At 39.2% G+C, this 24952-nt stretch overlaps 1 protein-coding gene across 1 annotated transcript in view; it reads right to left on the bottom strand.

Annotated features, from left to right (window-relative positions):
- Window positions 1-24952, bottom strand: part of kif19 (kinesin family member 19) — a 44494-nt gene that overhangs the window by 18685 nt on the left and 857 nt on the right. The window contains exon 2 of the mRNA XM_066663735.1: window positions 23988-24068. Within this exon, the coding sequence (XP_066519832.1) occupies window positions 23988-24068 (81 nt within the window). The remainder of the gene's footprint in view (window positions 1-23987; window positions 24069-24952) is intronic.

Here is a 24952-nt window from a genome sequence, read left to right as displayed (position 1 = left end):
AATCATCAGGGAAATTAATGGTAGGTGAGAGCAGAATAAACAGCACCAGAAACTGAAACTCTTTGTTATTTGTCACATTTACTAGATCACACAAATAAAGTGTCATTCATTAAAGCCTTTCATCATTTCTACACCTGCTGCTAAAATCCATGCAATTGATGATGGAGTATGGGACAGAATGCAGAATGCTGCATGTATTGTTTTACAGAAAATTTAGCAGGACAGAGTATTCTGAAATCATAACCATATCCATTTACTCTCGCGAATATTGCCCCTTTATGTGACACAGTAATACCAGCAATAACAACCTCTCATTACCTGATGAGACCTTTGGTCATTTGCCATAAAGAGGAGTGTTTGAATAATACAAGCTTCGAAGTGCATGGAATGGCTTCTCTTCTAGCTACATTCTGCCCTCAAACACATTTAGAAAAAGCAGCTTATGAGTAAGCCACTGTAAGTTTGAGCCAAAATCTACTTCCAGTTCCTCCAATAATGTTCTCAGTGAGCCTGCTGTGTTCTACCCAATCCCGCTTCTTTTCTTCAGTGCAATTTTCGAAAATTGGACCATCAGTGGTGAGAGAGCATGTCAATGGCTTCAGTTTTAGGCACAAAGCCGAAAGCTCACTGTGTCAAGAGCTCTACACATGCTGGAGTGTCCAGAGATCTAGCAATGAGCTCTCAGCTGCCCAGCATGCACACACACACACATACATATATACACAACCCACACACTCGTTTGATGACCCCTCAGGAACACAGGCTACTCCCTTTGAAGCCCCTTGTTTGAAATGCACGAGCTCAGATCTGACTTTTAAAAGAGCACAATTACAGCAGCAAACAAAGCAAACACAGCCACAATCCGCAAACAGGTGAATGAACGAAAAGTGTGAAGTGAGGACAAGACTTGATGAAGAGCATCATAATAAGGTTTGATGTGGTCTTGTCTTTCAGCATTCAATGCCAATAACAACATCTTACTGTAATTGTATATTCATCTTGATTCATTCATGATATTCCTGAACACAGATGTAATGACAGATAAAGTCAAGACAGGACGAGACTCTGAAATGGAAAAACAAAGTGCCTTTCTGCTAAGGAATGAATTGTAATTCAGGTGAAAACTTCATTTCATTTCAAAATGGATACATACATAGTTTGTACATAGTACCAAGTCTGGACTTGACATGGATAGGTCTGCATGCTAATGTGTGTGACACATACAGCTTACTACACACCCACACCCACACACACACACACACACACACACATACACACACACACACACACATTCATGCATGCATAGGTAACCACAGTCAAGAAAGTTGTATTTGGACAAAGTATTGACAAATCAGCCCAACACAAAACCCATTTTTTCCAGGATTTTATGGAATCTCTTCTTTTATTTCTGAGGGTATGACAACCCCTGATCCTTATTGTGTATGTACTCTATCCTTGGGGTTGGTTAAGGCCCACTGCTGTTGTTCAGCTCTTTGCCATATGGTGCATGTGTTTCTTAAGTTACAAGAACACCTTCAGAAAGAGACAGCTGCACACTGGCTGCTTGGGCACTGCTCATTTTCTTAAGTCCTCTGCCCTGATCAGCACCACAATGCCAACACACCTGCAGATATTATCACTTAGTTACTGAATATCATCCTTTCAGCTTTAATAAAAATAATAGTCAGAAAGGTTGCTATGGGCCAGTGACACAAATAAGTGTAAGAAAAAACATTAAATGTAATTAAATTAATTGTAACAGAGTCTCTGAAGCTCTATAACTGGTTACGTCATGTATGAGCAAATAACAGACAGCAGTAACAGTCATTGAAGCATGAGCATAAATACAGCTATCATCATATGATATCAGATGATGTTTTATATTTTTCCCACAACTACACCCACCACAGTAGCAAAAGCAGGCATTTACTGAATCATTTATTACAATAACAGCACACTGGAATATACAAGCAATTTACTTTTCTGACATCCCACTTCAGAACAACGTAATTATACTAAACTTAATATACCCTTAATTTAACCCTGACAGAAAAAATTATATATTGATATGATATGAAAAATGATATAAATGAAATATTTAGTCTATTATATATTTAGTTTACTCAGTCCAGCTACACCTCTCTGCCAAGCTGTTTGTGTTCATTCGCCTAGGAGATACAAGACACAAAATATGTGAATAAATACATTGTTTACACTAAATAGATAAGGGGTATTATTTATTATTATTATTATTATTATTATTATTATTATACTATTATTATGAGGTAATAGTGTATTATGATGTTTATTAGCCTATTTGGCAATCGTTTTGATTTTTTGAATATTTTAGATTCATGAAAACGCACTTAATGGCCAGTCAATATTCAAGCTCTACAAAGTGGGCTGGTCTAGTCTTCTTGATAAACCTTCACATTAAAGAGAAAGTAAAAGTCACCACTGATGAGGTAGGATACGCCTCGCTGAATAGAATTATAACGCTGGCCTGTGTAAGCTGGGAACGCAAAGGTTACTCTATGTCTGGGATATTCACTTTCACCAAACAAACACAGGATAGAAAAATAGAGAAAAATCTGTTGGGGATGCCCTTCTAGAGGTTGAGGGTCATTGGGGGAAGTCATCTCTGGTTTCATGTCTGTATAGAAGTGAGAGCATGTTCACTGGGTCAGACAAATGATTTATTCATACCTTCATAAAGACGCAAAATGAGATGGAAGGTGAAGTATGAGAAGTCTGCTACAGCAGCCAAAACAACACCTCATAAACCCATACTCATATTGTCTCCTGCTGTTTACAGCCAACGGTTTGTCTCTCACCTCTCACGTGTCATATGACTGACCTGCATATTGATATATAGATAAGATTACAAAGTATACACCCTCCCAAAATCCAGCAGGCCAAGACTCGATCCACAGCAGGTGCTAAAATAAAAAACTGAGCGCACTCATAAAATATTGAGGAGCATCAGCAAGTAGCTGGGGTCCACACAACAGCCTGCCGATGCATGGACATGAAATCAATTAGTGGTATGGTGTTATTTAAATGCGTGCAAATGAAGGCATGCTGGGTGGGGGCATCAGTCCAAGTCCTCAGGCTGATAGAGTTACCAATTAACAGCACAGCCTGGATCAGCACAGAGCAGAGGGCATTTCTGGACACTCTCCAGCTGATTAAAACCTCACATCCATCATAAAGAAGGTGCGGGGGAGCAGTGAGTCCTGCCAAAGAGCCTGCCAAGACACACTGTGCTATCAGACTGCCATTTCCAGCTCAGTGTGGTCAGCATGTGATGCAGATTCAATGTCTTCACACATACACACACAGACACACACAAACTGCTGTGGAATGGACTGCATAAGTTATTTTAAAAGTCAAATTTGAAACATTCTGGAAACAACAAGAATGTTTTTAAACACTAAATATAAGTTAAAAATCCAGAGATAAGAGTTCTCCCTGTGTCTGCATGGGTTTCCTCCGAGCGCTCTTATTTCCTCCCACGATCCAAAAACACACGTTGGTAGGTGGATTGGTGACTCAAAATTGTCCGCAGGTGCGAGTGTGTGAGTGAAGGTGTGATTGTGTGTCACCTTGCGATGGACTAGCGCCCCCTCCAGGGTGTGATACCACCTTGCGCCCAGTGAAACTGCTGCTGCTAAAAAAGTACTACTGTTCATCCTGTGTTCTTTTAATCATTTAGGTTTAAAACCCAAGGCAAATAAATATGGACATATAACAACTTGGCCATAAGGAAACTAGAAACTAAAGGAAATTACAATCAGACATAAACATTAAAATTTGTAATTGAACAATTCTTATTGAAATCACATATCAAATGTATCTATGTAAACAAACATGGTACTTCAGATACTGATTCCAAACCTTTAGGTAATGTACCTTTATTTCTAATCCTCTCAACCCACACACAGACTGAGCCTAGAATCACTAACAGAAAAATATGTTTATTTTTTTCTTCATAAATACAGAGAATAACAGATAGTGTAGATTAATGCACTGAGATGAACTGTGTGTAAGTAAACATGTATGAGCACAGACAAAAACAACCATTACCGTAACCTGGCTCTGGGTGCACATTGTCCAGGGAATATTCCACTCCAGAGACAAACTCCAGGGATTATGACTGGTCTGATTTTTATAAACTCACACAGTCTTAATTATAACAATAAAAGGAGCATGACTCTCTGTTTGTACTTAAACAAGACCGTGATTTTATAATTTAGTTCAGAGCATGATGGAAAGTCTAATTATTAGTTTTATGTTGAACCAATCCTAGATTTATATTATGGGCAGAATTAGAAAACATGTTTCATTTAAATACTACTGCAATCATCATTGGAGATTATATGTTGTTATAACATTAAAAATGAAGTGTGTAATATTTAGGGGCATATATTATTAGGAATAGACTCCAGTATACAAACCCATGTTTTCTTTACTTTAAAATCCCGTTAACTCAGATACATGTATTAATGTTAGCTTAGAATTAGCCTTTCATATTTACACACTGAGCATGTCCTCTTCCAACAGAGCCTGCCATGTTGTGGTCACCGTGTTTCTACAGTAGCCTACAACAGAAAAACCAAACACTGGCAGAGCAAATTCTCAAATCTGTTCCTGGTGGGCAACTGTCCAGCATTTTTTAGCTTTCCTCTCACTCAATCTCACCCACATCCAAATGAGAAGGTGTTGTTGTTTAGATCTCTAAAATATTCAGGGCAGTGGCCTACCAGAACCAGGTCTGAGAACCAGTTTTAATATGCTAGATGTTAGTAAATCTTACACACTGCACCCTTATTGTAGTATATTTACCAAAATCAAGGGTTTTGAAGTAAAACCAAGTACTCTTCACTGCAGAGATAGAAATCCACTGGATGGAGTCGGATCACATCCAGCTCCACCCACATCCACATTCCACATCTTTCTTCCTGGGAGATAGGGTTAGGGTTAGGTTTGTGCTTATGATAAGGGTTAGTTTGTACTGGGATGAGACAGTTTTAGTCTATAGTCAATGAAAACACATCCCTATGGATTTCTGGTTCTGCAGCGCTGGCCTTCTCAAATAATCAGATTCAAAAGTGAATGCTATTATTCTTTCATTCTTTTGGTGTAACCATTCACAGTAGATTCAGAGCCTTTCAGGAATTATTGGGTGCAAGGCAGGACCACACACAGGGCACCACACACACACACACACACACACACAGTCACACCCATGAACACTTTTGTATAGCCAATCCACTTACCAGCATTGCTTTCTGAAACATGAACACTCAGAGGAAACCATTGCAGACACAGAGAAACACGCCACAACCAAAGTGATCTGAAGCGAGGATTGAACCCACAACCCCATGACACTGGACCTGTGTGGCAGGGGCACGACAACCGTGCCACCTGAATGATGTGTCTGATCCACGTGTACCAGCACAACACGAATAATACACACCAACTTTATGTCAGTGTCATTGCAGCACTCAGAATGATCCACCACCCAAGTTATATCTGCAAGTGTAATGGTTCTCTGGGGTCCTGACCATTGCAGAAAAGGGTGAAAGGGTGCAATAAGTATATGCAAAGCAGCAGCTAGACTATAGTCTGTAACTGGGAACTACAAAGTCCTCCGGTATAGTCAGTCAAGTTGAGGAATGGACAGTAAGTGTAGAAGAAGCTAGAACTTTTGACTAAACTAAAAATCTGAGATGATTGAATTATAATGCTTTCAAGCAGGGTTAACTGTGTTAGCTGATATTTAATTTGCTCTGAATTTTTTAATTTTGTAGATCTTGTGTTTTAAACGCCTGGTGCTTAGTCACAGAACCAGGAGACATCAACCAATAGCATTCCACCCATGCCCAACAAGTCCTCTGACTGGTCAGAAGGGTTCGCTGATCTCTGAACAGTGTCCGCACATGACTTTACAGATACACAAACCTGTTATGCACCACAAATGATATTTGCTGTAAAAGTGAAAGTGTCCAGAAGCTTTGTTTGTGAAAAAAAAACCTAACATTATTTGAGACTTATTTAAGCAGATGTAATTGTGACTGTCTGAAAATATTAAAGAAAAATAGACCAATAAGCAATGTATGTATTTGTGAGAAAAACCTTTACAGGTGTTTGACTCTTATTGCACACATTTATATACTGATTTGTAAATGTGCTAATATTATCCATGGCTTCACATTTTTATGAGTGTGAATGTGTGTTGCACTTTGTTCCCTACTGAAACTGATACCTGTGACCAATTTCGAACTCTAAATTCCACACAGGTGCTCAGACGTTTTGCTCCAAATTAACCTCCATCTATTCTGATGACCATGATCTACAACTCTAATCATATCTCACCATGCCATGTTGATTTTGCATTTAAAGTCTCTCAGTAACTTATTTACCCAGCCCACTGAGCACTGAATATTCTCCTTTCTGAACAGTATGAATGTGTGTATTGGTATTTTATATACATAAAAAGATGATGTTGTCCAATATACACTTGCCAAATCCCACCCCACATGTCTGATTATTTCAGGCTTAACAGAGTAACTAAAAGTTGTGCACACAACATGTTAATGTGTTTTCTTTCTTCTGAATTAGTAATCTGGCTTCTTTCTGTTAGAATCTGTTGCATGATGGTACTCTGCTTCCCCCAATTAGGGCTTACATGGACAACCTGTAGACGCTTACAGCAACTGTGCCTTGCACACAGCAGTTGCTGGGGAAGTTAAATGATCATCTAAGGTTGGCTAGGCTGAAATCTAAACTGAGTTTTCAAAGGAAAACATTTGGATGAAAGGTGGAATGATTCCTACAGTACTGGAGAGACCAGTGAAGAGTTTAGGTAGATGATATAATGGAGCGCTAAATGATACTGACCAATTTGTGGGACTAAAGGCTGAGTTGGTGAAGGCTATTAATAGCATTGATAGATCATGTCTGCCAGGGAAGTTGAAATTGTGGTGCTTGCATTTTGGCTCACTGCCTCGTATTAGATGGCCGTTGACAGTTTATGACGCTTTGATCACAGAAGTAGAGAGGATGGAAAGGGTTATAAACAAGGCAATAAAAAAAAGGAAGTGGCTAGGGATGCCACAGTGTTTAATTAGTGTGGCATGGTATGGGAGAGGGGTACTGGAGCTACCACTCACAAGTTTAGTTGAGGAGCTCATTAGCTCTAAGGGATGTGATTAGCCAGGTGCAATGTGGAAGAGCAGGCCTTGGGTCAGGTGATTCATGGAAAGCTTTTAGTAATGCCACACCACCAGAGAGAAGGCAAATGATGACTAGTTTTTTCGCTAGCAGGAAGGTGCGCAACAGCAACATTACAGGCAAAACAAAGTGGTTAGGTTTGTGCATGAGGGAGAACATATTCGAGAGAGTGCACAGGCTATAAATATTGGTAGATGGAGTGAAGCACGAGATTGGAAATTGCTTGTGGCCGTAGGTAAAAATCTGCAGGTCCCAGAATGCATTGCGTTAAGTACACTGAAGCCAGATATGGTGGTGTACTCTGAAAGTAAATGGATATTTTATTTCATAGAGTTAACAGTTCCATTTGAGGATGTAGTAAATGAAGCATTCGATAGGAAGAAGCTGAAGTATGCGGGTTTGGTGGCTGATGTGTTAGGGGATTTGTAGCCAAGTTTTCCACTTCCCAGCTTGTGCAGTTCGGCATCAGGGGCTGGAAACTAAGAGCAGCTGTGAAGGAGTTATCAGAAACAACTGAAAGGTCTAGTCAGGGGTGGTGGATAAAGAGAACACTGTTGAGCCTTCTGGGGGTGTTGTGGGGAAGAGACCGGGGTGGGCCCTACGTGAAGCTCTAATGGATTGGCATAGGATATTTTATATTATTATAATTACCAAAGAAAAGGTCTTGGTGTAACTTTAGTTTGATCTCATATCCTGTAACTTTTGTAAAGAGGAGAGTGGGACTGTGAGGCTGTTCTTGTCTGCATCTCAGTGGTGAACCTGTGATGTAACATGAGTTACTTGATACAAGCTCAACGGGGAACAAAAACCCACAGCAACTAATGTACTAGAATCAGCATGACGCACGAGCCTGTGACGAGAGCTGAGTGCTGTCTTCACAAAAAGAGCTTAAGTCTCTCTCCAAAAAAGAGAGAAAGAAGCTCACAGAATCTCCAGTATGATTTGCAATGTCTTCGGGAGAAGTCTGTCTCAGTACTCTAGAGTGTGAGGCACAGTGTGTGTGAGTGGGTGTTATTCCAGTTGACAGGCTGATAACTGATGAATGTCTCATGGTGTTTTTATTTATTTATTTATTTATTGCAGTTAAAGACTTGTCTTGTGTTGCTATGTTTCTATTGGGATCTGCAAGTGGGTGCTATACCAGCTGACTAAAATTACTTATTTATTGATTGATTGATTGATTGATTGATTGATTGATTGTAGCTAAAGACATGGCAGTGTGGGTATATATTGTTGCTGTCCAGTGAAAAATCTCCCTTTTGTTCTATAAAGTGCTTCATCAACATTCTATGCATTTTTTAAATTGGAGATTATACACTTTTTTTTTCTTACAAGATACAGTTTATCTGTGAGTTTGGGTGTGTGGGATTTTTAATGTGTTGCCCCTAAGGAAGCAGTTGCTATAGCCACAGAAATGCAGGCAGACACACACACACACACACACACATACACACATATATATATACACACACAAACACACAGCCACACATCTACTGCTATCAGCCTGTCAGAGCTGAAACTACAGGGGGCTGGAGACTGTGGGGGATAAGGGTCCACGCCTAAGGAAGAGAGACAACACAGGGGGCAGTAACTCACTGCTACACACACACACACACACATGGTGGTAGCTGTAATTCACTCTCTTATATGTATGCACACTACAAGTAGTAATTCACTGGAAGAAGCCTCATTATCCTGGGAAGGGTGAGAGGAAAATACACTCAACAGCAGCTACAAAGACCAGGAAACAAGGAAGAGAAAATGACGAGTATTTCCTTTTCATCTTCCTCTCACTACATCTATTTTTGTTAGTATAAAAATAGCATCTTTCAAAGAAAAAAGAAGGATGAGATACTGATTGTGGATAAACCCTCTCAAATTCAAATATAATTTCAAGAAGTGAATCAGTTATATTTACCACTTTCTGTTTTTAAATAAACCATGAATTTAGGGGATTGCAGATGTTCCAAAAAGCTCCAGTGTCATATCAGTTCAGTGATGTGAGCATGGCTGACGTACCAGGATATTTTAAAATAAAACAGCCAAACAAAATGGAGAGAGAAAAAGCCCCACCAGCTCAGGGCCCTTGAAAAGGTTATGAACTTTGTGGAGACCTTTTCAGAGCAGACAACAGAGCTTTGAGAAGGTGAAAGCTATCTGATGGGATGGTCACACCTTCATTCCACAAACCCCAGGGACTCCGTGCCCTCTTTCTTGGATCCTGAGTGTTCTCTATGTTCCACAACAGCATACCTGATACCCAATGCCTAGGTCCACTGCACTGCCACTGAGTTCTCTCTGTGTTGTATGTAACTATCCTGCTGCCTGGGCCATACAATGCTACACTTCTTGAGTGAGGCATAATGCTGACCACAATAGTCTGCCTCATCTAAGGTCATGACCGTGCCCTTTTGTAATTTTAGACTTGATCTCAAGAGGTAACTGGAAAAAACCTAATCGAGCTGAAAAATGACTAGTGGAGATGCCTCCAAATGAGTGTACTATATTATACAAATATGAACATAACATTATACGGTGCTCTACAGAAAGTCTAAAATTCGTCAAATTACAGACTATAGTCTATTTGTTGCTCTATATACTTTGCTTGCCACATTTTACTGTGTTCTTTAATGGTCAGGACACCAACAGGACCACGACAGAGCAGGTAGTGAATCATTCTCAGCGCTGCAGCAGCACTGCCGTGGTGGTGTTGGTTGTTGTCTTGCACTTACAAGTGGATCAGGCACAGCAGTGCTTCTGGAGTTTCTAAATAACCCAACTAAAAATATTCATCCAACAGCATTTTGTGTCCAGCAATGAAAGAGTAGAGGATGACCAACACAAACTGTGCAGCAGCAGATTAGCTACTGTCTCTGACTTTACATCTACACGGTGGACCAACAAGGTATGTGTGTCTAACAGAGTGGACAGTGAGCGGACCACAGTGTTTAAAAGCTCCAGCAGCACTGCTGTGTCACAACCACTCATACTAGTGCAACACGCACTACTGCACCACGATCATATCAGCGTCACTGCAGCACTGCGAATGATCTAGTGCCTAAATAATCTGTTCTGACCATCACTGAACTGGGTGAAAGGGGCTTAGCAAAGTATGACCGGTTACTGTCAGTTCTTTTATGTTAAAACAAGTAAATGCAGCTATATGTACAGCAGAGCTGATAAATTGGATTGTGTTCTGAGTGGCAAAAAATACCAAAACAGAGTGTTAGACTATGTTAGCTACACACAGCCTTAGCTACTGATCATGTTCCTATATTGTGGACAGCATCATGGCATTAGTTACACATGCAATCTGCCCTGGTTTCTTTAATAGCAGCAATTCCACAGGTCAGTGCTCTGCGTTGTCTAGGGGAGGCTAACTTCTAAACTTTAAACAGGTCCTGACATGCCTGCTGCTAGTGTACAGAATGCACCAATGATTGGCAATCAGTTTATTAAAGTAATTATCTCTCCTGAACTGTAAAACTGTCAGGAGCAGTAGAGTAAATAAAAGAAGCTTTGTTTTCCGTATATACGCAAAGTAGATTTCTAGTCAGTAGAACATATCTGCAAGTGTTTGATGTAATGGCACCAATTTGATTCTGTCCAACTGTGGACTGTATTATATATTCAGTTTCACCACATTTTTAGACATGCTTTATGTGGGAATATAAAGCTTTGCATATTAAATTAAATGAAGAGTAAAACTCTGCACAGCACACACAAAATAAAACAAAACATGACTGATTGAAAGTGCGTCATATTAGCCAAAAGAAGGCAGCTTTGTTGACTACTTTACAGCTGAGGCGATAAGCAGCAGGGAGTGAGGTTAGAGGTAACAATGAGGTCGTGACATAAAGGACAACATTGCACAACTTAACTAGGACAATGGCCAATTACTAAAACCATAACAAACAGACCTACTCCCACTGTCTGGGGCAGTCTAACAGCATTTTGTCTACTATTCCTGCTATAGTTACTGTTGATTTATTAGACAGTTAAAAATAATGTAATTTGCATTTATTAATTTCATAGACAATCTTACAACCACATACTTGGACATGGATTTGACCTAATTCTTACTACACAGTTTACTGAATGTTTTATCTCCATTAAAAAGACTAGGATTAATACCTGTCCAGGAAGCCTGTACATAAGGTTTAACAGCGTAGATGTTTTATAACCTAAAACCAGAAGTTTTTGTCCATGCTTCACTACAAGCCTACAGAAACCCTACTTCATGTTCACACAACATGTTTTTGTCTTTTCATGAAACATTCATAGATCATCATTGGCTGAGAAGCCGTATGGAGCAGTGAGAGCACAGCAGAAGTTGAGAGTTCAGAGATGCCATGGGAAGGACATCTAAATTATGGCTCTTGTGTGTCTTTCCAAGCCATGGTTAGAAGTAGAGCTGAAAATGTAATTACTTATATTTTAAAACTGTTACTGGAAAGAATGCAATTCTCATTATTTTTTTAATTTACCAAAGCATATAACATTAATCTTGATGAGGTATACCTGTTTAATGCAACTATAGCCCTGATATGCACAGTCCAGGTAATATCTGAGTGAGCCCATTTGAGCATATAGAGCCCAATAGAGCAAACACTTTTCCAGAGAATCCACAGTGCATCCATGCCATACTTTCCAATGAGTTCCCAAGAGTTTTAGGGCCACAGCATTGAAAAACAAAAAGATTCTGAGAATAAAGTCAGAATAATTCTGAATATTTTGAGAAATACTGTTTGGTTTATTATTTATTATAATATTTAAACTTTTATAATTTGATACCTGCAAAACATCCCAAAAAAGTTGGGAAAGGGGCATGATTGGAAACTGAGGATACTGATTATGTAGAGTTTTTGCCCATTCATATTTGCCCAGTCTTGATACAAGACTTCACGCAAGCTTGATTCAGCTGTTTGTGATGTGCCATAGGAGATGGTTCTATAAAGTTTTATTGTTGTATCATTTTGTACAGAATGAGGCCTGGCATTGTCTTGCTGAAATAACCATGGACCTCCCAAGAAAATGTCTTGATGACATCATATATCTCTCTAAAAAAAAAACTTGATCACCTCCACATCAGTAGAAACCTCTGACATATTCAAGTCACCCATGCCAAAGACATTGATTCACACCTTATAACATGAGGGTTTAGCTATTGCACCTATCACTAATAACACTCTGAACCATTAGGATGGAAAATGCTTTTCTTTAAAAGGCTTTAAAGGAAAACAGTCCATAAATAAAGTAGAGAAACAATACAAGGGTAGGAAAATATTACACACACGTGGCACAAACACATGCTCTACGATAATAAGTATTATCATCAATATGAGGCTACCTGTGAAGTCTGCAGGGAGCTTATTAAGTAGGCATCATCTTGCATTCACACTCACTCTCATCAAACATGAGCAGAGGTGTGAGACATATACAGAGCAGAATGGCAGAAAGCTTAGTCTCTTAGGGACAGGGCTTAGTGCATTCAAAATTATAGGCAGGAGATAAGTTATGTGAAGCTGGAAAGAAATAATTTTAAAGGAATGCTCTATTATTTTAATATTTTTACCCTGTATCTGTACACTTTATCAATTATTACAGATTATTTTGATATTTTATATTTTTATCCTTGAGAGATAGGAGAAAATCTGAAGTAATCCAGATCTGTTACTGTTTGTTTTTTCACTGTGATAAGAGTCAGCACTACAGGTCTAAAAGGATGTGCAAGATAATGCCAGCTAACAGCTCAGAATAAAGGCTCTTAGTCCATGACAAGATGAAAAAGAGCCTCTTCCTTTCTGACAGCTCTGAATCACAGAAGTGAGTGCACTTGGCCAAGATAAGACCACAATAGCACAGGGAGGCTTAGGCCAGCAAAGAGCTTTTCAATTCACATTTGCAATTCACCTTATTTGCAATGGGGCCCTTATTAACAGAAGCAGCTAACACAGATGTAAACCCTCTTTAGTTGAAGTGAACTGACACATGCTAGCTAAAATGCTTTTCAAACATTAGTACTATGACGTCAAACTGGGGCTGAAGTTTTGAGAACCAAAATGCTGATTACGTAAACACAAAATCAAAAGTGTAAATGGGAGCACCGCCATAACTGCTTCAGTATCTGAATATTTAACCCTCCATTTTGTATTTTACTTTTGGAAATGTTTTCAGTTCAAAAAATCTTGCTTGTCTTCTGATGTGTTTCTGTTGTGTTCTAATCTTGCCCTGATCTGATGTGAGGTCAAGAGTTAGTTAATCATTGGCTAATGCACAAGTGATTTACACGTTGAGGTAATATGACCTACGATTTAGCAGTCTGATGCCATGTAGTACTGAACAAACATGATTTTTCCACTGAGAGCATTGGTTTGCTTAAAGAGTCCATATCCAACATTGTTCTTGTATTGTTTGTTGTCATTGTAGGTTCATATATTACATTTGTAAAGGATTAATGTGTAGCACAAGCTTGAATCAGCAGCTGTAATGAAACAGATTGTTTCAGTTACTGTGCCATTAATAGTGACACATGTATATGAGCTTTGTTCTGATTTTTTCGGCTCTGGAATAAACCTCATTTAAAAGGAAGTTTGAAACCCTCTTTAATACTTCAATCCGAATATTCAGGGAACACTGCTTGATCCTGAATAGGCATCAATATGTTAAAGTATTAGTACATGCGATAGTATATGGATTAAAGGCAGCATGGTAATTTTAAACATGTCTACATATTACATCAAACTGGGTTTACTATAATACAGGCCATTTAACATTAGTTTAAACAAAGCTGCAGAGCTACTACTTCAAGGAAGACTAATTTCAGAGCATTTAACTGAGCTGGTTGCTTAACCATTAACCTGGCCACTAGAAAAAGGTGTGCAATATGAAATCCTGAGACAAAAACATGCTCTGGCTCCACAATGCGCCCATGATCAGCAGTGCTGGATATAATTGGCTGTAGCTGCTGATGCAAACAGAGAGACATTTTGTCGATGTGGATATGATTTACGTAACTTATATAGAAGGGGATGTTTGTGTGGTCATTTTTGCTTGCTGTTGTCTCTGGTGTGAGGCTTCTACCTGCTCAGTGTATCTTCATGCCCTGTCTGCTCCTTCTTTAATCTCTCTTAACCCTTTGTGTCTGAGTAGAAGGTGGCCAGACTGGGCTTGTGTAACAGGCATTAATTAGCCACACAGTGAGAACAGGCTGATGCATGCTGTATTACACTTGTTATTCACAAGCCCATGCAACAATCACACGCATACACATACTCAATATACACAATACAACCTAATTTCATTCCTCATGCAAAATTACATTAATAAAATTATATTAAATCAGCACATAGTGTAATTGCACATAGTGTACATGCAAAACTCCACCCATCATTTATATCATTTTTTTCATCAGGAAAAAGTTAAACACTGAAAGTTACATAGAAGCCTTACCAACTAAATATATTTATTCCAGCATTTGTGTTAATTTAAAATTAATCGCATTCAGCATTGACATTAATTTAATTATTTTTAAAAAACTAAAATTGGTCTCTGAATTTTACACGGTATATTATTTAACACGGCTTATGCAACACAACTGAGAGCGAGACAGAAACCATCTCTGTAACTTCATCTCTTCTTTCTCTCTGAAACAAGTCATTCTGCTTGGCGTGAACAGTTGGTGTAATAAAAGCCATCCTGGCTGTGTATCCCTGGTTACATTGCAATCATCATCATCAAATGGCAAGCATTATCTAAAGGGATACTTACACTATAACAATGATGCTCGTGTGAGTGGATCTGTGCACATGATTTGTTATTGTGACGTTAAATGAGGTTTCAAGTTAGACAAATTAACAGTAACCAGTTTCAAAACAATTTGTCATATTAATAAATTCTTTTAATTTGTCGTATGAATAGTTATAGATTGAAAGAGTAAAATGCAATACAACATTTTTTGTAAAATCCAAAGTATTTTTTTTATTATTATTTTATATTAATGAATTAATTTTTTGGGGGGAGGGGAACATTAAATATATTTTTATCAATACTATACAATAATTATTAACTTATAGAAATATTTTTGTATTATGTATTTATTATTTTCAAATTATCAAACATTTTCTTGATGAAATAGCTAATCTCATCAAAACCTATCCACCCATACATCCATCTATTATCTGTAACTGTTTATCCAATTCAGGGTCACGGTGGGTCCAGGGCCTACCTGGAATCATTGGGCGCAAGGCGGGAATACACCCTGGAGGGGGCGCCAGTCCTTCACAGGGCAACACACACACTCACACATTCACTCATACACTTCATAAAACCCCAAGCGTATTATTTAGATGATACACAGACTGCAATTTGATGTATTAAATATTTGGACATTTTGTCAAAACCTGGCAAAAGGGTTAAAATATTCATTTTTAAAATGTAACACAGCTTATTGGGGCATCTGACCATGTGTTAAATGGGAGAATAAGAACCCTCAGCTGGAATGAGTGCCCATATTAAGTTTTTGGAGCTGAAGTGGGTGCTGAGTAAGGCTCATACCAGGATGGACCTGCCCCCTCCTTCAGCTTTTAGGACTTACCAACAGACCCCATCTTATGTGATTACAAGTGAGAGAGAGAGAGAGAGAGAGAGAGATATGTGGGGGTGGGATCTAAATAGTATGTGTGAGGATGAGTTTTGCAATCCACTTTAAAGAACCCCACATGTTATTCGGAAGCTCTTTCCAGGATCAGGCAGTCTGTTAATGACACCATATTAACCTGGTTCCCCTCTTTTCAGACCCTGTGCAGTCTCTGGCAGCTCTTCCTCGCACACGTTTAGTGTCAGGACTCCAACAGAGAGAGAGAGACACTATATTTATATTCTTGGCTTTCAGTGGTTCCTCAACTCATTAGAATGCCTAGATACTACCTACTCTCTAAGCACTCTATTGCTACCAGGCTAGTTTCCAGAAAGCTAAAGTCCATTCTCTTTTTTTTTCTTTTTTGATATAAAATCAGTTGGAAATGCTATTTTCATTAAATTTCTTGACACAAGAGTGTGAGCTGTTCAGGACAAAAATAAAGATCTAGAGTTAGAGCGTAAACCAATGTGGAAAAATACTGGATACAATAAACACCAAACATAAGGCCATTTCAGCAGTGAGGGACATTTAAAGAGCAGTACAGGGAAAGTAAGTTCAGTCAAACCATAAAAGCACAATACAACCTGTAAATGCACTTGGGGAAACTGTCAGTGTTTCCCTGGCCTGGAGCGAAGCTAAATCATGCCTGCTGAATGCCGTTTTTGTTTGCAGTGCTATTCCTTGCTCCAGCTCTGGGTCTATTCAAACACAGGACCTATAAAAGTCACCACACACTATTTGGTCAGATTCTTCCTACAGCTCTCGCTGGTCCAATTTGTGACAGGGAAATATGACCTGCCCAAAATATACCAGGCCACATCAGAGCTACTGAGCAGAACCCAGTGAACAGTGCACAGATTAAGGTGGGAGAAAAGGTCTTTTAGAGCCCCCAGCCATTAATAGATTGGTAATGAACTTCTTTGATCTGGCCAAAGAGATGACCCCTTGCACTGACCAGCAGGGGGCTCTCTGTGCTGCAGCCCTCTGACTATTGTCTGCCTCAAGGTGAAAGCAATTTGAGTCTGCTCCCAGTAAGAGAAAGGCAGAAACAGAATACAGAAGACTCTGCAAGGCTGCTTTGTTGTTCACAAAGGAGGGAATTTGCCACGTTATCAGGTAAAGTTCACACTGAATCCAGATGAATGCAGGCCTTTGTTTTATTGGCCAAGATCCTCATGGTGATACTGTATAGCCTCTCTCTCTCTCTCTCTCTCTCTCTCTCTCTCTCTCTCTCTCTCTCTCTCTGTGAGTGGACACCGGAAAACAGCAAGGTTGGTTCACATGGATAACACCAATAACATCCACAGGCTAGGATTTAATTCCTCAATCAGGCATACTACACCAATAAGAGTCCTTGGGCAAGACTCCTAACGTTGCATTAGAGAACCACAGTGGACTGGATTGCCAAATGTGCAGGACAACTATTTTCCAACTCTTTATACAGCTTTATGTTGTATTATTGTTCTCAGACGGCTCTCCACAGTTTTTGCTGGCAAAATGCCACAATACAAAAACATTAGACATATGACAGCATTCAAATTTTGAGAACACTATGTGAACTACGTAGCCCACTCAGGTTCTTAAAACTTTCATATGGAATAGAGTCTATGAGTGATGTTAGGTGCCCACCCCTTCTCCACCCCCACTACCTCCATGTCCGTCAGCACTGATGCCACCTCACGAGAGGAGGAAAAAAAGAAAACAAACAATGGCTCTGACCTTGTCTGTAGATCACCATGACGACAAGGCCTCCCTATAAACCATTCCCCCTCTTTGTGTTTGTGTGTGTGAGAGAGAGGGGGAGAGAGAGAGAGAGAGAGAGAGAGAGAGAGAGAGAGAGAGAGAGAGAGAGCGCGAGAGGGTGGGAGGGCACAGCACTCCTGCTGAGGACTCCAGGTAACAGCCCATAGAAACAACAGAATATATGTCTCACAAACCATTCAAACACCATTTACTCCCTTTACTGCTGCTGGCCAACTTATGTGAAACAGCCAACCAATGCACATTACAGTTGGCAGATTAGTATAGATGGACACCAGGTCAACATCCTGTAACAAACCTAGCCTAAAATGGCACACATTTACATTATGTGGTGTCTTGTTGTTAACCATGTATTTCTTCCTGATGGGAAATAGAGTGTTTGAACAGTAAGATCAATGAGTGTGCATGCTGTTGAGGCTGTTGGCAGAAAAGACAGTGAACAGTGTTTGGATGTATATGGAAGACACATATTCTGCTGTTCACTAAGTGTATTAACACCATTTCAGTAACACAGCCAAGGGATTAAAAATGTCATGTATTCTAAGACATGAGATGCTGACTATGGAGCTAAGTTGTAAACACACACAGTATTTCCAGGCACAATATGGTGTCATCTTGGTCTAGTGTACACTTGCGTATGTGGACCATTCTTTCAAATGTCGCAAGCCAACCAAACAATATCAAAGCAAGAGAGAGTTTATTTGCCTGTTTTTAAAACTCTTGTAGGTCTTTTTCACTCTTAGAATATATAGTAAAAACAAATGTATTTATTGTTGTATGTTGTATATTATTGTTTGTTTATTATTGTATAAATGTATTGTTAGCTACAGTGGGCGGCACGGTGGCTTAGTGATTAGCACGTTCGCCTTCCAGTGCTGGGATCTTGGGTTGGAGTCCAAAAACATGGAGGGTAGGTGAATTTGCTTCTGTCTAATAACTGTCCTGCTGTGTGAGTGAATGAGTGTGTATGTGGATGAATGTCTGTATGTGTGAGTGAATGAGTGTGTATGTGGATGAATGTCTGTATGTGTGAGTGAATGAGTGTGAGCCCAGATATGGATTGGCACTCTGTCTTGGGTTAAACCCTAGTGCCCGATGCAGTCTTCCAGGTGGATGGTCTTTCCTGGTCGAGAGTACGCTGTGCGCGTTTGGCTGCCGCTTCTCGCCAGTGTATGTGGATTGAGTGTTCTGAGCGTTCTGAGCAGTGTGGATTGTAAAGCGTCCTTGGGTGTCTAGAAAGGCGCTATATAGGTGTAACAATAGATAGATAGATAGATAGATAGAAACCCTTGTTGTTAGAGACATAAGTTAAAGTGATCATGTTCACTACTGTAGAGCTGCATTTTGCTGCATATGAAGGTTCTTCTATAGACATCCGACAGCCTCAAGTGACCGTTTCCATTTGTCCCTAAATATAGCTTCTTTAGGAAAGACGACAGCTTCATCTCAGCTTACCCACCAAAGCCAGAAGGTTATGACCCCACACTCAGACACAAGCATACACACTCTCTCTTGAGAACAAAACCTTGCCTGTGTGACATTACACATTGATGATGCATATCAATGAGGCAACTCAGTACCTCAACCTGATTACAGCACCTCTGCTTTTCCTTTTCCTTAACAGTATGTTAGTAATAACATGTCTTTTGTGCTGCCTAGATCTGCTTCAATTAAGAATTTGTTGATCTGTACCGTGCCTAGTACAAAACCACCTTTTCCTTTGTCATTTCGGTCCTATGTAATGTATAAAAATAATTTCTGAGGAATTGAATCTGTTACCATTACAACGATGGATGAGAATCTAACTCATCTTTTTATTCCGATCTAAACAGAAAATCCCCATCTGTTCCTGTCTACCATGTTCTGAATGTACTCAGATCTGAGTCTGAAAGAAAAGGAGATTTAATGACAGTATAGCACCAAAACAGGACATCCCACTTAAAATGTGACTTTTTATACTGAACTTTGAGTTGTTTACAAGGAATAGTGTTTGGTTTGTTGTTGTTGTTGTTGTTGTTTCAACTGAAAGCAAGTCCCTCAAAGAATGAAAGCTGAAATGAAAGAAAACGTGAACATATTCACATTGATACCATATTTAGTTAAACATAAATAGCTTTTGTATGCAGTATTTTATATTGTATACAGATAAGCATAAATGCATACATACTGGTCCGCCAATCACTAAAACAAGCATAATCACATGAGACTGCCTAATGACAATACATAAATAAAATGTAATCTAATGTGACATTATCCAATTATAAAAACTAGAGCTAAAGTGGGAGTAGCATGTTATGAAAACCTATGACATAACAACAGCCCACTGGGGAATGATATGGGAAAACAATAAGAGAATTTCATAACACACTCCCCTTTGAGTCAGTACAGGCAGGTTCACGCAAGCTGGGGGTTCACCTTATTATTATAATAATCTAATAATCATCATAGGGATCACCACTTCCTCAGACAATTCTGTACTTGTATAAAGAGATAATAATGATCCTATAAGAATATCCAACAATAGGTCATAAAATAGTCAAAAAAACAGTTTTGTTTAAAAGTGATACGTGTTTTATACGAACAGGACGTCAACAAAATACAAGTATTTGTGAGGACAAGACTTTTGGATGCAGTGTGACAGTGTCAGGAGCAGCAGGTGAGCTGTGGTCGTAGAGCTGAGCAGGTGGCTGCTGTCTAAGCCCTCCAAAGACCCAGAGCTGAGCTCACACTCAGGGGGCTTACCCCCCTCAGCCGTCTGCCTCTAAGGGGAATGAGCAGAGTGTGGTGCCTCTAAACAAATTAATCTGTCTCAGCCTAACTAAAGGTGGAAAGGCCATATGGCACGTGTTGCACAGACTAAACCTGGCGGGTGCTGTTTTGGTCAGTCAGTGAAACTGGGCAAATTGATTTTGATTAAGGAGGTGGAATGAGGTCAGGGTTTAGTTCATGTGAAGGTAAGGATAGTGTGTGTCCTTTACTGAACAGCTGTATGTGTTTGTTCTTATGCCTGTATGTTGTTTTTACTTAAGACTTTTTTGCATGTTTATTGAGACAATGAGACAATATTGTGACTGCTTATAATATATATATAATTTATTTATTTATTTTATTGCTACAATTGTATAGCGCGATTCTATAAACCCAAGGACACTCTTACAATCATCACTGAACAGAACGCCATTCAATTTAACATTCAGTCATTCAATCCACACACTGACGTGAAGCGGCAGCCAAACGCACACAGCGTACTCTCAACCAGGAACGACCATCCACCTGAAGGACTGCATCGGGCACTAGGGTTTCACCCAGGATAGAACACCAATCCATATCTGGGCATACACAAATTCAGACATTCATTCACACACACTCATTCACTCACACACAAGGGCAGTTATTAGAATAGCTGATTCACCAAACCTCCATGTTTGTTTGGACTATGAGATGGGACTTGAACTCAAGAGGTCAAGCCACAGTGCTGCCCAATTAAGAGTATAATATAATGAAACCTGTAGTGTTAACGAGAGCACAAGTCACAAACTCCAATGTGTTAAACCATGGGACCACTGGTTGAGTCCTTTCCATCCCCTCCACTCATGTATTCATGTGCCTGACTGCACAAACACAATAGAAAGCATATAAGCCCTTGTATGCGTGCCTCTAATCACTGCCAGCACAACCTGTTTGTTCTGTGGAGCTTAAGCCCTCAGATGTAAACACACTGTTCTATCACCAGTCACTCAAAACAATGAATAATCTAATTAGGAGTAAGACTAATTAGAAATAAGTGTGCCATGATGTACTAGCCAAAAACAACACTTCACAACTAGATGTGCTTGACTATTGCCTGCAAACAAAAACTGCCTACTGTTTACAGTAAATGTTTGTATTCTAAAATAAATACAATTCATTTATTCAGCTGCGGTAAATTTTGCTTTTAGAAGTAATGGTCATTTTAATAGCTAGAAACCTGTAGTTCTACCTTCAACTGTACCGCACAGTGGCTGTTTTTGTGAATGGGTCAATTCTTTTTCCAACAAAGAGCTCTCATCACTAGCATCTCAACATAGAAACATCTTCCCACACAGAGCGCCAACACTGTCCTTGTTCATCTGAAAAGGGTGTTACCGTTGTTGCTCTGGCAGAAAAGCAGTGGGTAAGTAAAAGGGTATGGTGCTGTTTCACCAGTTCAGAGTTTTAATTAAAATATATATCTTGCACTGAATCAAAGCTGTGGTCTTGAGAACCACCTGTCCTATTCATGTCAATCTCTGCTTTTCACATCCACTTAAACCCAGTCTAATTATATAAATCAGGGATTGTTTAAATGGGAAAACAACTAAATATTTAGAAACGAGGAAACTATAACAAGGGTTGGGAAAATGCTGCCCATTAAAAAGCACTCTATTTTAAAAGCTATAACATAGCAACAGCAGTTATGTATGAGCAATTACTTTCATAGCTAACATCATCATAATCACCACTATCATCAGCTGCAGCAATAATGGGACAACTGTAAGTGATTATGCCAATGTTAATAGGTTTAGTCTCAGAGCATGGACTAATAATAACTCAGACCCCAAAGACCAAGAGTAGCCAAATTTCCATTGCCCTAATAGAAGCAATCATCAGTACTGACCAATTAGCATCATGACCCAAGAGACAATAAAACAAAGGAGACCCTTAACATAGCCTGTAGTCTTGAGGTAAATGTAGCAGTAATTGGCTTCATATAACCCAGAAATCTTCCTTGTTCTATTCAAATAGAGGAGGGTAGAATGAGACCCTGATTTTATAGACAAATATATGTGGTTGTGCAGACAGTTTTGTGCTTTGGGTTTAATATTCACAAGGTCAATAAACATCGATATCCAAGTCTTTAAGATATTGGTTCTTTTACTGACTTCAGACCCTTGAACCTATTTTAACAACGCAAATATGACAATGCAATGCAAATTTTTTGAAAACAACAACAACTGACAGCTAAAGCAAACAAAACGCTTCCATCAGAAGCTGAGTCATTTTCAGCAGCATGTGAGTGTGAAGCTGCAGTGGATAAGGGTTGAGTCATATTCTTGACTGCCTTTTAACAGTTCAATTGATTCAGTGAAGTGCATACAACGAGAGCAGAACAGAGGAGGCTTCTACATATTATGTGTGCTACTAATGAACAGGTATAATACACTGCACTATTCATGGCTGTTTTCACTCTGGGTTTGATATAAAGCAATAACTATGAGGTAAAAACAAAGTAAAAAAAATGACATTAAAACACACAAGTTAGTTCAATTTTTTGTACATAGTCTAGCTATTACAGGAAATCAAAAGTTCATGGAAACTTAAATATAATCTTAAATACATCATTTATTTTGATTAATAACTGCCACATGCCTTTTCTCCAATAACATCATCAGTAGTTGGGTATCTTTCCTGTGTTGCCATTTTTTCAGTTGCTATTTTGTTTATTGTTTGATTGGTTGGTTTTGGTTTGTTTACTTCTTTGTTTCTTGCACTCACTTTGTCTTCAGTGAGTGAAATATATTGTCACTGTCCAATGAAAAACATTCATTCATAACCGCTTATCCAGTTCTGGGTTGCGGTGGGTCCAGAGCCTACCCGGAATCAGAGGGCACAAGGCAGGAACACACCCTGGAGGGGGTGACAGTCCTTCACACGGTGACACTCACACCTACAGACACTTTTGAGTCGCCAATCAACCTACCAACGTGTGTTTCTGGACCGTGGGTTGAAATCAGAACTCCCGGAGGAAACCCACACCGGCACGGGGAGAACACACCAAACTCCTCACAGACAGTCACCCGGAGCGGGACTTGAACCCACAATCTCCAGGCCCCTGGAGCTGTGTGACTGCGGTGCTGTGCCACCGTGCCGCCCTCAGTGAAAAACATTAATCTCCAAAATAGCAACTAAGGGAAAAAAACCCTTAACTGTCAATGAAAGTCAATGTAAAATAGATTATATTCCAAGAAATTTTGGAGCATTTCTATTGGTCGGTTCATCAAATTTTCACACAATGTAAACAACAGCTGCTGTGTTAGTAAACTAAAAATGGACAAAAATGGAGATTCATGATTTGTATGGCTTTCAGACTCAGTGAGCAACTGAACAGGTTTCGTATAGAAGTGGTATACAGGACTCCACTCTAACAGTTTATTTGTACATAACTTGAAAAATAAACATAGTGCCCATGTATAACTATTTGACAGCATTAAACAAACCAGGGATTAATGTTTTTTTTCAGTTTCTCTTACATGGTACGCATGCAGATGAAAGAAAACAAGTAACACAAGTCTATCTCTTGACTTCCCGCACAATGAAATCAGACTCTCACCTGGTCGTCCATTCTGTGGGCCACTATTGTGGCCGCTTCCTCCAGTTCTACATCACTCAGAGGTCGAATTCTCAAGGCCACCTGGGAAACAGGGAAGCACAGAGACAGAAATCTTAAAGCCTGCTTTTAATTGATGTCAATGTAATATGCCATACTCAGCTGATTAAAGGATTGTCTGTCATTAATGTGGATTAAATGGAACTTCTTGTTAATAGAGATTAATCTGTTTTACCACTTAGACTTAACACTCAAAATTGAAAACATATTAAAAAGTCCTTTTTACAATGAGTCTTTTCCCAGCAATAAGCTGAGCTGAAAAAAGGAAAGAAAAAAAAAGGCTAATCAATTATTGTACTTACTCCGGAAAGAGTCTTAGTCACTTTGGTAGAGGCCATGATAGTTTGTCATATTGTTGTATGGTTTGGAGATCTTAGCACAAATAGTAAGTTTTCATAAGTAATGATTTTAATGATTGTGAGATTTCAACGGATTCATCTGCAGTGAGTAATTTCCCAGTAAACAAGGAACGTTCCTAGACGTTCAAAATAGGTCTAAAAGTAGTCTGTCCGTCAAGGACATATTTTAAACGTCAATGGACGTCCAAATTCCATCTTAATAAGTTAGTTATCAAGTGGTGACCAATTAATAACGTCAGTGGACGTCCAAAATGCCTTTTTTTACAAGTAATTTATTTCGGGACCAATTAATAACGTCAATGGACTTCCAAAATACGTCTAATAATCGTCTTTTCAATGTCTGTGTTTGAACGTCTTTTCAACTTTCATTTTCAACCTTAAGAGAACGTTGATTAGACGGCAGTCATTACGTTATTTCAATGTTGAATCAACGGCTAAATATTTACTGGGTTTACCCTTGTACATAAGAGCAGTCATTTTGAAGTTATGATCCAATATCAGGCTGCCTTTGACTGCTTACCCGTTTTGGGCTCGCCAGTCATTACACAA

Source organism: Hoplias malabaricus, chromosome 3 (assembly GCF_029633855.1).
Source record: "Hoplias malabaricus isolate fHopMal1 chromosome 3, fHopMal1.hap1, whole genome shotgun sequence".
Taxonomy (NCBI): Eukaryota; Metazoa; Chordata; class Actinopteri; order Characiformes; family Erythrinidae; genus Hoplias; species Hoplias malabaricus.
The sequence above is the reverse complement of the archived record's forward strand: the minus strand, read 5'-3'. Positions and strand labels throughout refer to the sequence as shown.